The following is a 15230-nucleotide window of genomic DNA, read 5'->3' on the forward strand; positions in this document are numbered from 1 at the left end:
TAGTATTTTGTTGATAATCTTTGCATTTGTTTTCATCAAGGATACTGGCCTGTAATTCACTTTTTTGTACTTCTTCCATCTGCTTTTGGTATCAGTGTGATGTTTGCTTCATAGAAACTGGGGCTCTTTTGTTTCTTCAATTTCTTGGAAGAGCCTGAAAAGAATTGTCAGTAAGACCTCTGGAAAGATTTAAGAGTCACTAATGGATCCATATGGCCCTGGGCTTTTGTTTCTGGAAAGACTTTTGATTATTTTAATTTCCTCAATAGCGGCAGGTCTGTTCAAATATTCTTGGTTCAGATATGGGATGTTGTAGTCCATGAAGTTTTTCATTTCTTACTAAGTTCTCTCATGTAATAAAGATTCTCAAAGTAATCTCTGATGATTTCTGTAGAGTCTGTTGTGATCCCCCTCTTTCATTTATGACTCATCTTATTAGCTCTCCCTCTCCACCCCCCTTCATTCTGTGTGTGTAAATCTTCCCAGCATTTTATTGATCTTCTTTATTTTTTCTAAGAACCAGGTCTGGGTTTCACTGACTTTTTTAGATAATTGGTGGTGGTGGGGAAGATGGGGGGAGGGACCCAACTCATTGATTTCTGCTCTATATTATATTATTTCTTTCCTCCTTCCTACTTTAGGTTCCTTTTGTTTGTCATTTTCCAGTTTTTTAAGTTATGCAGCCAAGTTACTTAATGTGTGAACTTTATTCCATCCTGATAAATGCTCGCATAGCAATAAACTTTCCTAACATGCTTTGCTGCATCCCATAAGCTCTTGTAGGCAATGTCCTCATTCTTGTTTATTTCCATCAATCTTTTAAGATCCTCTCTGACCCACTGGTTTATATTTTGAGTAGTAAGCTATTTAATTTCCAGGAGCTTGAGTTGTTTCTCCATTTGTGTTTGTGGTTAACTTTTACTTTTACTTTTATTGCATCATGGTCTGAAAAAAGAGCTGGTATGATTTCTATGCTCTTACCTTTGTGCAGGTATGTATTGTGTCCTAGCATGTGATAGGATCTGCATTGCTTTACCATTGTGACCTTTATTGTCTGGAGTTGTTTCTTGTGTGTTGCTATGTGGTTAGGTGCCTACAGTTAGAATGTCTTTGTATGTTGACAGTGAGTTATGAAGAGGTGAAGAAACGTGTGTCTGTGGAAGGGAAAGAAGGGTGGATCCTCCTTCCAAAACAATGATGACGAGTAAAAATAGGGACCCCCAATGCCACTGAGTTTTCTCAGTTTTCTGGGATGGGAGCTGAATAGAGTTGAGCCAGGGTTTAGCTTTGCTGTTTTAAGTCATTAATATTTAGAAATGTTTATCACTGTCGCATTGCCTAAAAACACAGGTGAACATAGCTACTTAAAGAAAAATATTAAATTAGAAGTAAGCATGAAATAAATAGTAATTTGAAGAAAATCTGGAGAAAATATTTAAATATTAAATATAGCATTTATTCAATTAACATAAAATTTTAAGTTATACTACTGAGAGAACAAAATATATGTGAGAATACCAAATGGAAAACTTCAGTATAATCAAATATGACCATTTCACCGCAATTAGTAGAACTGGATTTTTCTTATTTCAATGTAAATATAAAAAAACTTCACATCAAGTCATTATTATTATTACTAATATTAATTATTACTAATTATTAATGTTTTGGGTCACACCCCACAATGCTCAGAAATTACTTTCGACTCTGCACTCAGTAATTAACTCCTGGTAGTGTTTAGGGGTTCATGTGAGATGCTTGGTTTGAACCCACGTAAGTCAGCTGTAAGGCAAGCATCCTATTCACTGCACTATCAGGAGGCTCCCCCAATATCAGATTATTTTATTATAGGGACTTATTATTTAATCTGAAATGTAATGGCTTATCCTTCATTGTTGTACATATTCAAAGTTGCTGATATATTTTGACATCATTACATAAAGTCATACTGCATGGAAAAATGGAAAAAGTAATAATGGCATTCAAGTGGCATTTCTGGATAACGACACTAGATGTACAGTTACTTGTTAACATGTTCCCTATACATCAAGCCCAATCCTGAGTTCATCTTATATTAAAGATTAACTTTTAAAGTTAACGCACTAAGGGTGTGTATAGTTCTGCCATGTATTGGATTTATATTATATGTGTTGATACTTCACCTTCAAAATGATTCTACCTAGCAATGAGTCTACCTGGAAAATGTCGCATCCAAGGCTATAGCATTCCAGGCTCCAAATGACACTTCAAGCCTTAACAATTCTTATTTACACAGATCTTAGTAGTGTAGGCACAGTTAGGATGGAATTTATTGCATCACCTTTGTCTTTTTATGCTTTGTACTTGGTGGGCATGCAAATGATATGATAAGATAAATGATGGTGGCTCCATCACTGTGAATTGCTACTCTCTTCCAATATGAGATCTGAAAGCAAACACTTATACTCCATAGCATAAGTGTTGGCATTGATGGCTCCATTTGTCAAAAGCCCTGCATTTGACATTAGTTGACATTACACATTTTCAGGTTCTAATGTCAACTAACCATTACCTGTTGTGTTAAAATCCACAAAAATTATCACTAGCATCACCTTATCTTTGACTAAAACCATCCTGTCAGACTTCTGTTTCTGGATTAAATAATTAAATAAATAATTTTCATTATTTAAAAATAATTTACTGTGTCGGCAACGTGGTGACCGCCATCTTTTAGAGTCCACTAAACAGAGGTACAAGCTTGCAGTGATGAGATCTCAGGTTGGGGGGGGGGGCGGTACCAGCACCACTTTCCACCCAGACAAGACCTTGAGCGGCCCCACATGAACGGCTCCTCTGTTCCTGAATGCCCATGATCCCGGAGGCCCACTAACTACTTTTGGAACCCAGCAGCTTCTTGCAGAAATGCTACTAGACTGTGAACTAAGCTATGGCCCCATGCCGCCCCTGGAAGGGAAAGGTTTTTCTCTCTCGGCCTTGCCTTTAGGTTGCGGCAGTGTGGCGACTGCCATCTTTTAGAGCCCACGAGACAGAGGTACGAGTTTGCAGTGATGTGACTTCTGGCAGACATTTCTCTGGACTTAATTACTAAAATACCAGAAATCCAAAACTGCATGGCCGCGACAGACCTCATAAGCACTTCATTGTCAGCAATGGAAAACAAATTATCAAATGATGCCTTTTCGGCAGGTCTGATTGTTGGGGGGAAATTCCAAATAATAATAGTGAGTTTTCTGTTGAAATATTGAATGCAATCAAAGTAACGAGAGAGTAAAGGGAAAATCATCAGCCACACAGGTGGGAGGGGATGCAATGGGAGTTATTCTGCGGTTCTTGGTGGTGGAACATGTGCACTGGTGAAGGAGTAGGTGTTTGATCATTTTATGACTGAGACTTAAACCTGAAAGCTTTGTAACATTTCTCATGGTGATTCAATAAAAAAAAATTTTTTAAATTACTGCCATTTCACTCTTCTCATTAGTAGTTTTGTCAATGTATATTAATCAAAGAAAACCCTACTCAACTCATTAATGTGTGAGTGGAGGTCTTGAATATATGTTGGCAAATCTAATATAGAGAGCCTCTGTTTCATGTGTAAACTATATTTTTCTAATTCATGAATGTGCTTTTCTTCTAACTTATGGAAGAGAAAAAAAATTAAGATTTATGTAGAACAAGTACAGTGTGGAACATATAGCATATAGGACCGCAGCTAAGCTCTTTACTCTTTTGTTAAGAGCTTTCTTGGTTGTATGCATGACCTTGGTAAAATCACTTAAATTATTTGCCTCAATTCCCTCACTGTATCAAAGGAATTAAGAGAGTCACATAACAGGTGATTGTGAATTTACTTTCACATAATAATACTTTGAACATGTGAAACATAACATTGGGAAAGAGAATATATATTGTATCAATGTTGTCTGTATACCTTGTATAATGAACTAAATACAATACTTTAGCTGTCAGAAAAGCATAATAATGCACAATTACTCTTTCACTTTGATGATAATAAAACAGACTGAGGAAGTCTAACTGGACTGGACTGTAGAGTAGTAGATCAGATGTCAGCCCAGGGAATAGTATACAATAACTACAATGTTTACCATATTCTTGCCACATAAAGCAAGGCAGAGTGTTTTTGAAACATAACTTGAACCAAACTGTTTTGCTACCTCAGTTTTGCCAAGATATATAAACCAAAAGGGAAACAACATGACAACTCATGGTTTTCCAGGATTATAAGGTTAGGAGTCTACAGTTGAGGCCCTGGGAAATATGTGTGTGTGTGTGTGTGTGTGTGTGTGTGTGTTTCCATAGCTTCATTTCTAACCCAGTAATTTTCAATCCTGACTGCACAGTCAAATCATTTGGAGAATTAAAAAAATGCTACCAGTTTCCTCCTTAGAGATATGTATTTGATTCATCTTAGATATGTCAATTGTGGGTGTTATTTAGATTCTATACTTATATAAAATGTGAAACCAGGTTTTAGAAACATCCATGGAATAAAAAATGCATTTAAAACTACTTCATTTCATTTTCATTGTAAACTTTTGGCAATATCATTTAGTGATTTGTAAGCTATGCTATTTCTTTTTTTTTCTTTTTTTCTTTTTCTTTTTGGGTTACACCCAGCAATGCACAGGAATTACTCCTGGAGGTGCTCGGGGGACCATATGGGATGCTGGGAATTGATATCGGGTCGGCTGAGTGCAAGGCAAATGCCCTACCTGCTGTGCTATCACTCCAGCCTTGCTATGCTATTTCTTATCTTTCTATAGGAACCATATAAATCTCACTAGAAGGGGTCTTGGGTATACATACCTATGATTTTGCTCTTCAGAACATCTGTCTGGTGACAAATTATTTAATCTCTGACCTCCAGTGCCAAAGAACAAGGATTTTCTAGCAGAAAAACCTTTATATCTGCCTAATTAGTAATGACAAAAAGTTTATTTTCTACTAATCTTTTCAAAAATATCAACCTCAAACAAAACACCAAGTGTATCAGACGCTCTGAAGTTAGGGCACTAAATTCCTCAGTACTGTGAAATTTAATTAGTGCAGATGGCCTGCAAAGTAAAACACCACTGTAAGAAGCTTGACAGAGAACAGGGGTTTTTAATTCTTTCTCTAAGATTCACCATTTGTTTACTGAGCACATAAGTAATAAGACTACTTCTACCTCTCTTATTTTAGTTCACACTTCAAATGGGAATAAGCACAGTGCATTCATTGTTTTTGTCTATACCTTTTGAAGATATATATAGGACTAATGTAATGCTTTTGAAAGAGTACTACAGAGTACAACTTAGTCATGCTAAATGAGAATGATTAGCAATCTTAAGAACTCTAAATTATATCTGCAGAATTGTTTTAGTATCTGGACTCCTATTGTAGTGCTCCTAGATAATTGAAAATCAAGGTTTAATTAGACATGATGTTGTCAAACTGTATATTCTATCTCTACAGAACTTAATGCTTCTAGGACCCATAGCAAACGGGTATTGGTCACATTTTCCAAAAAATTTGCTGCTGGAAAAACAGTCTCCAAATAGTCTGGAAAGAGGTTTAGCCTGTTTGGGTCAAGCAGTGGTCCTTGCAAAAGAAAAACTTTGCATGAATAGGTTACAGAGCAGCTTGATTTGGGACATATCATTACTACCTCTAGTCCTCGGAACTCACCTGTATTTGTTATTAAGAAAAAGACTGGTAAAGGGAGACTGTTAACTGATTTAAGAAAAGTCAATGTCTGATGAAATCAATGTACCCTTTACAGCCGGGCCTGCCTAATTTGTCCATAATTCCAAAGAAGTGGAATATTATTAAAATTGATTTAAAAGATTGTTTCTATAACATCTCCTTAAGGGAAGAGGATAGAGAGAAATTTGCTTTTACTGTGCCTTCTTTAAATAACAAACATCCTACTAAAAGATATAAGTGGACAGTTTTGCCACAAGGGGTGATGAACAGATCAACAATGTGCCAATATTTTGTTAATCAACCATTGGATGCAATAAGGACACAGTACCCTGAGATTTGGCAGAGCCTGGCAAGCTCCCCATGGTGTATTCTATATGCCAAAAACAGTAACAAACGAGTCTCACAATGGAGACATTACTGGTGTCCGCTGGAGCAAATTGATGAACAACGGGACGACACTGCTACAGTGCAGTGCAGTGCTGTACATTACCACTTTTGTCGCTTCCTGAACACTACTCCCTTTCCTTTAGGGAACTCCTACTACCACAATGAGCTTTGACTGGGTGGATTCCCCCAATCTGAGCCTTGTTTCCCACTTTGAAGAGCATTTTTGCTGTTGTTGCTCCAAAAATCATTCTTCCAGGGGCTAGAGAGACAGTATGGTGGTCAAGGTGCCTGTTTGACATGAGGCCATTCTAGGTTCCATGCCTGGCACCACATATTGTTCTCCTGAACACCACCAGGGTGAATCCTGATGTTAGGAGTCAATCAACAGGACAGGAGGCAACAGGAGGGAAATTAAGTGAGGAAGGGGCCCTGATCTAAAAAATGTTGAGAAACAGCGGTATAGTTTATGCTGATTTTTTTCTTTTACTTCTTGGATCACACCCAACGGTGATCAGGGGTTACTCCTGGCTCTGCACTCAGAAATTACCCCTGGCTTGGGGTACCATATGGGATGCTGGGACTCAACCCTGGGTCAGCTGCATGCAAGGCAAATACCCTATGCACTGTACTATCACTCTGGCCCAAGAATATGTTGATTTTTTAATGATGCATACCTGCAACATGCTTATAATTGCAGTGTTACAACAATAAACAATTTCTAAAGGTCATAATTCTTTATATCGTTCTTCAAAAAATAATACCAATTAGCATCAATAACTTAATAGTGAGTATAGCTTAACCAAAACACTCAATTTTCTGAGGTCTCACGTATAAGATAATGCTAATAGCATCTAACTTATAGCATAATGAAGATTATAAATATATTTAAGGCAAAAGTAAAACTTGGTAACACATTTTATCACCATATATTATACACATTTATCTTAATATCATCTTCTCCTAACAATGTTTACCAAACAATATGGCCAAATTTAGTAGCAAATTTTCTTTTTGAGGGGTGGGAGTGATACTATATGCCATGCATGTGGCCAACGTGGGTTTGGCCTTTGGAATGCCATATCCCCATATCATCCCTGAGCCTACAAAGAGTAATCTCTGAGCACAAATCTAGGAGTAGTTCCTGAGCAACTCCAGGTGTGACCCCAAAACTACAAACAAACAAATAAAGGTTCTTTTTGAATCTTTAGCTTACCTTAACTTTTCTTTGTAGCACTCTATCCAGAACTCAGCTAATACTTAAGTAGAGTTTAAAAGCCTTGTTTTCCCAAAAGCATAAATCAAACTCTGCTACATCAACAAACTAATGTTCTATCATTAACATAGGAGAAAACATATAGAACTAAGTCTAGGTATAAGAGTAAATGTGTTGATAAAACTAAGCAAATTTGTCTTTTAGAATTTGAAATCTCTGGTTCTAGCTATCTACCAGTATTCTGGTTAAACCAAATTCTTAATATTTTACTCCCAACTTCCAAAGTTAGATACCAGTAATTCTTTTTTTTTAATTTTATTGAGTCACTGCGAGATAGTTATAAGTTTTCATGTATGGGTTACAATCCCACAATGATCAAACACACATCCCTCCACCAGTGCACATTCCCCGCCACCAATATCCCTGGTATACCTCCCCTTTCCCATCCTCCCTCTGCCTCTAAAGCAGACAATATTCCTATACTCTCTCTACTTTGGGGCATGATGGCTTGCAACACAGACACTGAGAGGTCATCATGTTTGGTCCGTTATCTACTTTCAGCACGCATTTCCCATCCTGACTGATTCCTCCAGCCATTATTTTCTTAGTGATTCCTTCTCTATTCCATCTGCCTTCTCTCCTCCGCTCATAAATCAGTCTTCCAGCTACAGGGCAATCCCCCCGGCCCTTATATCTACTGTCCTTGGGTGTCAGCCTCATGTGATGTTATTTTATACTCCACAAATGAGTGCTGTTCTTCTATGTCTGTCCCTCTCTTTCTGACTCATTTCACTTAGCATGATACTCTCCATGACTATCCATTTATAAGCAAATTTCATGACTTAATCTCTCCTAACAGATGCATAGTATTCCATTGTGTAGATATACCAAAGTTTCTTTATCCAGTCATCTGTTCTAGGGCACTTGGGTTGTTTCCAGATTTTGGCTATTGTGAACAGTGCTGCAATCAACATATAAGTACAGATGTTAGATACCAGTAATTCTTAATCTTGCAGCATTCCTGGGCCAGCACTTAACATATATTTTTAATTTTTCTATTTGTTTAATGTGGACTAACACTATACCTTCATTTATTCTTCAAAACTGCAACAGGAAATAAAAATTATACAACAAGGGTTGGAAAGAATACAGGGATAGCACTCTTGCCTTGCATGGCACACCTAGGAGTGATCCCTGAGTATGGAGCCAAGTAAGTCCTGAGCTCTTCCAGGTGTGACCCACATCCCCATTGCTGCAAAAGTAGAAATAAAAAAAAGATAAAATAACTTGAAATTACTATCTTAAAAAATATATCATGTAACAACCAACAAAATAATTAATTATTATTCAGCAATAAGCATTAAGTACTTTTTGTGGAACAGTGAAATTACCTATAGTTTGATTATTGCACACAATTTTTGTCTTCTATTTTATAAATTCAGCTATTTTATAAGTTTTCCATAAGGATCCTATATTGTATTAATACTCATATTCACAGATACAGAACAAATAAAGAAGTGATTTTGAAACCCATGAATAATTTTGGGAGTTCTAATACTTTGATTTTATTCCTGAACCCCAGAATAAAGAAAGTAAAAAAACACATCTATAAATATTTCATAAACTGAAAGATAGAATGATATAATGATAAGTGAAAAAATTTATTTCCCCACAAGTTGATACAGAAGATTGAGCCTAGATAAAAATAATGATATAAAACAGAAACTATTATTCTTATTCTATAAGCTGAACTCTGGAATACAATGAGGAAGAAAGAGAAAAGAGATCTAAGGGAAACCAGTTTGATTACAGGAACTTCTCAGAAAAGCGTTTAAAAATAACATGCACTAAAGATAAAAGGAAAAGGGAAGTGAACTCACAACAGATCCAGGGTGCTCTGAATTCATTCTGACTGATTCAAAAAACTCAAATATAATCTAAAGACAAGCCTGGAGAAAGTTCTACATACAGAGAAGAGATACGCAGAGCTTACTCAGAAGAAAAGTACTATCAAGGATAGACAAACATGTTCTTGAGGAATAACACATGAGGTTACCAGCATACACAGAGAAGGTGGACATTACACAACTAATTTGCTTCTGTAATAAGGATTTCAGTTTATGCAATCAGGAGAATGCCTTCCACTTCTTATCTTTTGTATAACACCCCTCACTACCTCCTGTGGACAAGGTGTCTCTGAGTTAGTTCTAAAGTAAAATGTAAAAATTTTCTTGGTTCAAACATGGTCTAAGAACAAGTACTTATCTAATTTCTAAGGCATGGAATAGAAGCCACTAACTAGAACTACCTTTATTTTTAGAAATTCAAATGAAGTAAAAAAAAAGGAATATACAATAAACTTGTTGAATTTGAAGCAGAATTATAAAATATCAAAACATAAATACTATGTTCATTGGTGATCAGTATTAATTATATCATAGATTTTTTAATATGTATGAAAATCTGATAAGAACTATAAAAATGACAATTTCTTTTGAACAAGTAATTCTACCAGGAATAAAATTAACAAATTAACCCATGATGGAGGAAGAGACAATGCAGTGAATTTGCCAAGAACATGTGTGACTCAATTTCAATCTCCAGTACTACATATAGTTCCCCAGCACTGCCATGAGTGCACCCTGAGCACAGAACCAGGAGTAAGCTCTGGTCACTCGAGTATTATCTACCCACGTAGACAAAAAACAAAAGAGGGAGAATTTTAAATATAATTACCAATGTAGATATGTTATTCATTGTAATTTTAAATAGTGAATACTAAGTATACAATAAGAAACAGGGTTAAATACAAGGAGCATTATTGTGCATCCTTATGATAAAATAGCATTCAGCCATACAAACTACATTTGCAAAAATATAGCACTGCACTGTAGCACTGTCGTCCCATTGTTCATCAATTTGCTCTTGTGGGCACCAGTAACATCTCCATTGTGAGACTTGCTGTTACTGTTTTTGGCATATCGAACACACCACAGGGAGCTTGCCAAGTTCTGCCATGTGGGCAGGATACTCTTGGTAGCTTGCTGGACTCTCAGAGAGGGACGGAGGAATCGAACCCAGGTCGGCCACATGCAAGGCAAATGCCCTACCCACTGTGCATCACTCCAGTCCTACAAAAATATAAACATGAAAAATGTGAAAGCTATACAATATATTATGCAGTTAATAAACATACTAATATTAAGACTTATTAGCGTAGGGCTGGAGAGATAATAGAGGTGGTTTGAATGCAGTCGACCCCAGTTCAAACGCTTGAAATTCCAAATGGTGCTTCAGCCACTACCAGGTGTGACTTCTAGCACAGAGCCAGGAATGGTCTCTAAACTCCACAAAGTGGGGCTAAATTTCTCTCCAAAGCTTCAAAAATCAATCATGGGTGAGGAATGGGGACTCACATATAAGTTTTTTCACTAGAAACTTTCACTTTTTTCTTGAATTTCAGAAGATTTATCTTTCTTGGAGGTTTTGATTCATTCCTTGACCCAGAATTCATTATCTCCTCTTCCTTTCAAACAAAATTCTAATTATGTATAGGAATCCAAACCTTTCCCTGGCTCCCTGTGCCAATAGAGTAACGCCTTATTTAGTCATAAAATATAAAAAATAAGTCTAATAAGTGGGACACCAAATTAATTCTTCCTCCTCTTTCAAGGAAGGGGAGGGTGGGCCCAATTGTTAAAGGTCTTCCAGAATAATTGTTCTTCCTGGAAATCTGTAAGGAAGGCAAGAGTTTAAGTCCCCAAGAAACCACCCCCCTGGGGAGTGTGACCTTTGCATATAGACAAAACCTCTGAATATATGAAAGTCATTCTTGAATTCGGTTCTCTTTTATGAGATTGTCACAGCAGACCAAGCGGATTCTTTCTAGTCCTGCAGGAGTCAGACTGAAAGCTCAGAGCAGCCCTAAGCAAGAGAAAACTGGCACTATTTTTAGGGCATCAGTTAAATATAGGTGGGCATGACCCTAGCTTCAGTGCCGTTTTAATTTTACTTTCATATGCCAAAAAATGGAGCATGAGAGGTCAAGGACATAGCTCAGTATTAGCTCACATGTGTGAGGCCTTAAATTTAATCCCTGGCACTACAAAACAAAGTAAAGAAAGAAACAAAGACTAACTCCCACTTCCTCTCGCCAGTCCCTACCAAAACCAAAAAAGAAACTATAATCAAAGATTAATGCTCAATATAAAATCAGTTTCATCCAGCTCATAAATTAATGTTAATTAATTTTTATTCTTTTTAAAATATAATGTCATCTAGGCAAGAGTTTTGTTTTGTTTTGTTTGGGGGCCACACCCAGTGATATTCAGGGGTAACTCCTGGCTCTGCATTCAGGAATTACTCCTGGTGGTGCTTGGGGGACCATATGGGATGCCAGGAATTGAAGCCAGATCAGCCTCATGCAAGGCAAGTGCTGTATCCGTTGTGTAGCCTCTATCTAGCCAAGATTTACACTATCTCTGTTCAGTCTGCCCAGTATACTTCAGCAGGTCTGAAAACTCACTTTAAAAAAGGAAATAAAGCGGGTGGACAGATTATAAATTATTCCACTAGGGGAACATAATGTGAAAATTTCTCAATACAGGATGGTGTTTCTTAACCACCCCCACCTCCACCACCACATGCCTATAAAAGAGTGAAAATTTCTGTGGTGGGTTTGAAAAGAACATATTAAAAATAAGAAATGTTAGAAATTCTCCAATACAAATGCTATATATATCATTTTGAATAAAAATATCAAAGTTGCCGTGAGCATGGCAGCAGTAGGGTTCTGGAGGCTTTTAGCTCCCAGGGCTCTGCTGGGGCAGGGGGGGAACTTACCCGCCCCCTCCAAGTTGCTCCATTGAAGACAGCCTGGCATGGGGTCTGGTTGTTCTGTGTTGCTCTCTTCCAGGACAAAAGAGTAGCTTGTAGTGATATATATGTATATATCATTATGTATATGTATATATACAATATGTATATGTGTGTATACATACATATGTGTTTATATACACATGCATATATATGCATATATATCATAGAGAGAGAAAGAGAGGGGGAGAGAGATAAAGAGAGAGAGAGAGAGAACGAGATTACAGTCTCTCATACACAGCCGAGGCAATCTTTGGCACAGAACTAGGACTAGTACTACTGAATATGACCTCAAAACTAAAATGATCAAAATCACTGTCACTGTAACACTGTCATCCCATTGCTCACTGATTTGCTTGAGCGGGCACTAGTAATGTCTCCATTGTGAGACTTCTTGTTACTGTTTTTGGCATATCGAATACACCATGGGTAGCTTGCCAGGCTCTGCCCTGCAGGTGAGATACTCTTGGTAGCTTGCAGGGCTCTTTGAGAGGGATGGAAGAATTGAATCTGGGTTGGCCACATGCTATTGCTCCAGCCCACTTTTTAAAATAATTTTTGATAAAATTATCAAAATAAACAACAAAAAATGTATGGGTAATTTCCAGATACTCATGGCTGGCATCTTCTGTTTGGTAAACCCTATGGAATTGGAAAGTTTAATGACTATATATATATACACACCTCTCAGAGAGTTCGGCAAACTACCGAGAGTATTCTGCCCACACAGGCAGAGCCTGGCAAGCTACCCATGGCATATTCAATGTGCCAAAAATAGTAACGGTAGGTCTCAGTCCCCTGACCCTGAAAGAGCCTCCAATCATTGGGAAAGATGAGTAAGGAGAGGCTGCTAAAATCTCAGGGCTGAGTGTAATAGAGACGTTACTGGTGTCAGTTCGAGTAAATTGATGACAACGGTATGACTGTCATACAGTGATACAGTGAATGACTTGCATAATGGTTCACAAAGACTGCCTAAACTAGGAAACTCCAAGTCATGGAAATTACAAAACTTGCCAAAAGAGAACTTCCTTGCCCTGGAGCATCCTTTAGTATGCAAAATTGGTTTCAAAAGATGACTCCAGTTAATTTAGTGCTAGGAAATGGATTTACAACTCCTGATTTTTCTCTGATGGACTTGCCCACATTACCCCCGCAGTGGTCTGATCGGACCAGAGTGTCGTGGCCTTTCCCAAGGCCCTGCATGTCAGGTCGGTCCACTGGCTGCAGAGGTGCTGCCGCTGCAGCTTTTCATTTATGTCTGATGAGATATTGATTTCCCGCCAATCCCAGCAGGCTTTCCCAAGAAATCAATAGCTCACTAGCAGTGAAACAGACTAAGATGAAACAGAAGGCTGCGGGAGAGCAAAACTGTTGCCCACAAATCTTAAGGTGCTTCAAAGATGGCAAACGAGACACATCAAAGAAGGTAAAGGACCAGGAAACAAGGAATCAACAAAATCAATAATAAAAACTACAAAGCGACACGAGAAGGGAGAAGGCAAGCATATCTTAGCAATAACGCTCCAAGCAAAGGAAGCAACCCTTCCCAGAGGATTCTGATAGAAAATAGTCTTTGTCTATTATTTCTTAATTTTTTAAATTTATTTTTATAATTTTATTTTAGCAGGGGTGGTGGGTCGCTCCTGGAATTACTCAGGCAATACACCTGTCCATGCACTCAGGATCATTCCTGGCTGGGAACCACATGGGTGCTGGGGACCAAACCCGGGTTAGCTGTACGCGAGACCTGTGCCTCTGTATACAATCTCTCCAGCCTTGCATACCTTTTAAAATAGAAAGTTAGCATAAGAAGAATAAAGTCTAATGAAATAAAACCTGAGTTTATTTAATACTCATTTATTGTTTAACTTTGGATAAACTACCTAAATTCTGCTGTATGTTAGCTTATTATAGTATGAGGAAAAAATAACTATAACTTTATTTATCTAGGGCATGCATGCCCAGTTGGTGCTCACACCCAACAGTGTTCAAGGAGCAGGTAATGCGATGGGTCTAACCTGGGTCTCCTGCACACAACGTTTGCTATCTGGGGGCTGGAGTGATAGCACAGCAGGTAGGTGTTTGTCTTGCACGTGGCTGACCTGAATTCCATTCCCAGGATCCCATATGGTCCCCCAGCACTGCCAGGAGTAATTCCTGAGTGCAGAGCCAGAAGTACCCCTGTGCAATGCCAGGTGTGACACCCCAAAAAATGTTTGCTCTCTGTCCACAAGCAATATAGCTCTATAAGTCACATACTCTATGTCTCTAATTTTAAAGGAAACTGCAGTTAGTCTAATTATACACTAAAATGAAATAAAAATAGAAAATTTATAATTTTATAAAATTAACACTAAAACGAAATAAAAAATAGATATCAATATTCATCACCATCTTCCAGTCAATATTCAGACCCAGGAAATCTGTTCATTTCTTTTTCTACAAAAACTCTGAGCTAGCCATCACATCAACAAAAGTAAAAATAAAAAACCATATGATCATTTCAATAGACGCAGAGAAAGCATTTGACAAGATCCAACATCCATTTATGATGAAAACTCTCACCAAAATGGGTTTTGGAGGAACTTTCCTCAAGATAGTCAAAGCTATCTATCACAAGCTCGTGGCAAGCATTATCCTCAATGTAGAAAAACTAAGGGCCTTTCCTCTAAGATCAGGGACAAGACAAGGATGCCCACTCTCACCATTTCTGTTCAACATAGTACTGAAAGTACGTGTGATAGCAATTAGGCAGGAAAAAGACATTAAGGGCATCCAGATAGGAAAGGAAGAAATCAAGCTCTCACTATTCACAGATGATGTGATTCTATACCTAGAGAATCCTAAAAACTCCATTAAGAAACTCCTAGAAACAGTAGACTTGCAAAGTAAAGTTGCAGACTATAAAATGGATACCCAAAAATTCATGGCCTTCCTATACGCAAACAGTGAGATAGAGGAAAATGACAAAAAAATAAAACAATGCCATTCACAATTGTGCCCCAGAAAATCAAGTACCTCGGAATTAGCCTAACCAAAGAGGTTAAGG

At 37.6% G+C, this 15230-nt stretch overlaps 1 protein-coding gene across 2 annotated transcripts in view; it reads right to left on the bottom strand.

The window, feature by feature from the left end:
- The window catches only part of RAB38 (RAB38, member RAS oncogene family), a 78852-nt gene that overhangs the window by 9709 nt on the left and 53913 nt on the right, over positions 1-15230 (bottom strand). Inside the window, exon 3 of one of the 2 annotated variants that reach the window (XM_055146558.1) lies at positions 12146-12231. The exons of the other annotated variant lie outside the window; for it this stretch is intronic. Within the exon in view, the coding sequence (XP_055002533.1) occupies positions 12146-12231 (86 nt within the window). The remainder of the gene's footprint in view (positions 1-12145; positions 12232-15230) is intronic. 2 annotated transcript variants of the gene reach the window in all.

Source organism: Sorex araneus, chromosome 1 (assembly GCF_027595985.1).
Source record: "Sorex araneus isolate mSorAra2 chromosome 1, mSorAra2.pri, whole genome shotgun sequence".
Taxonomy (NCBI): domain Eukaryota; kingdom Metazoa; phylum Chordata; class Mammalia; order Eulipotyphla; family Soricidae; genus Sorex; species Sorex araneus.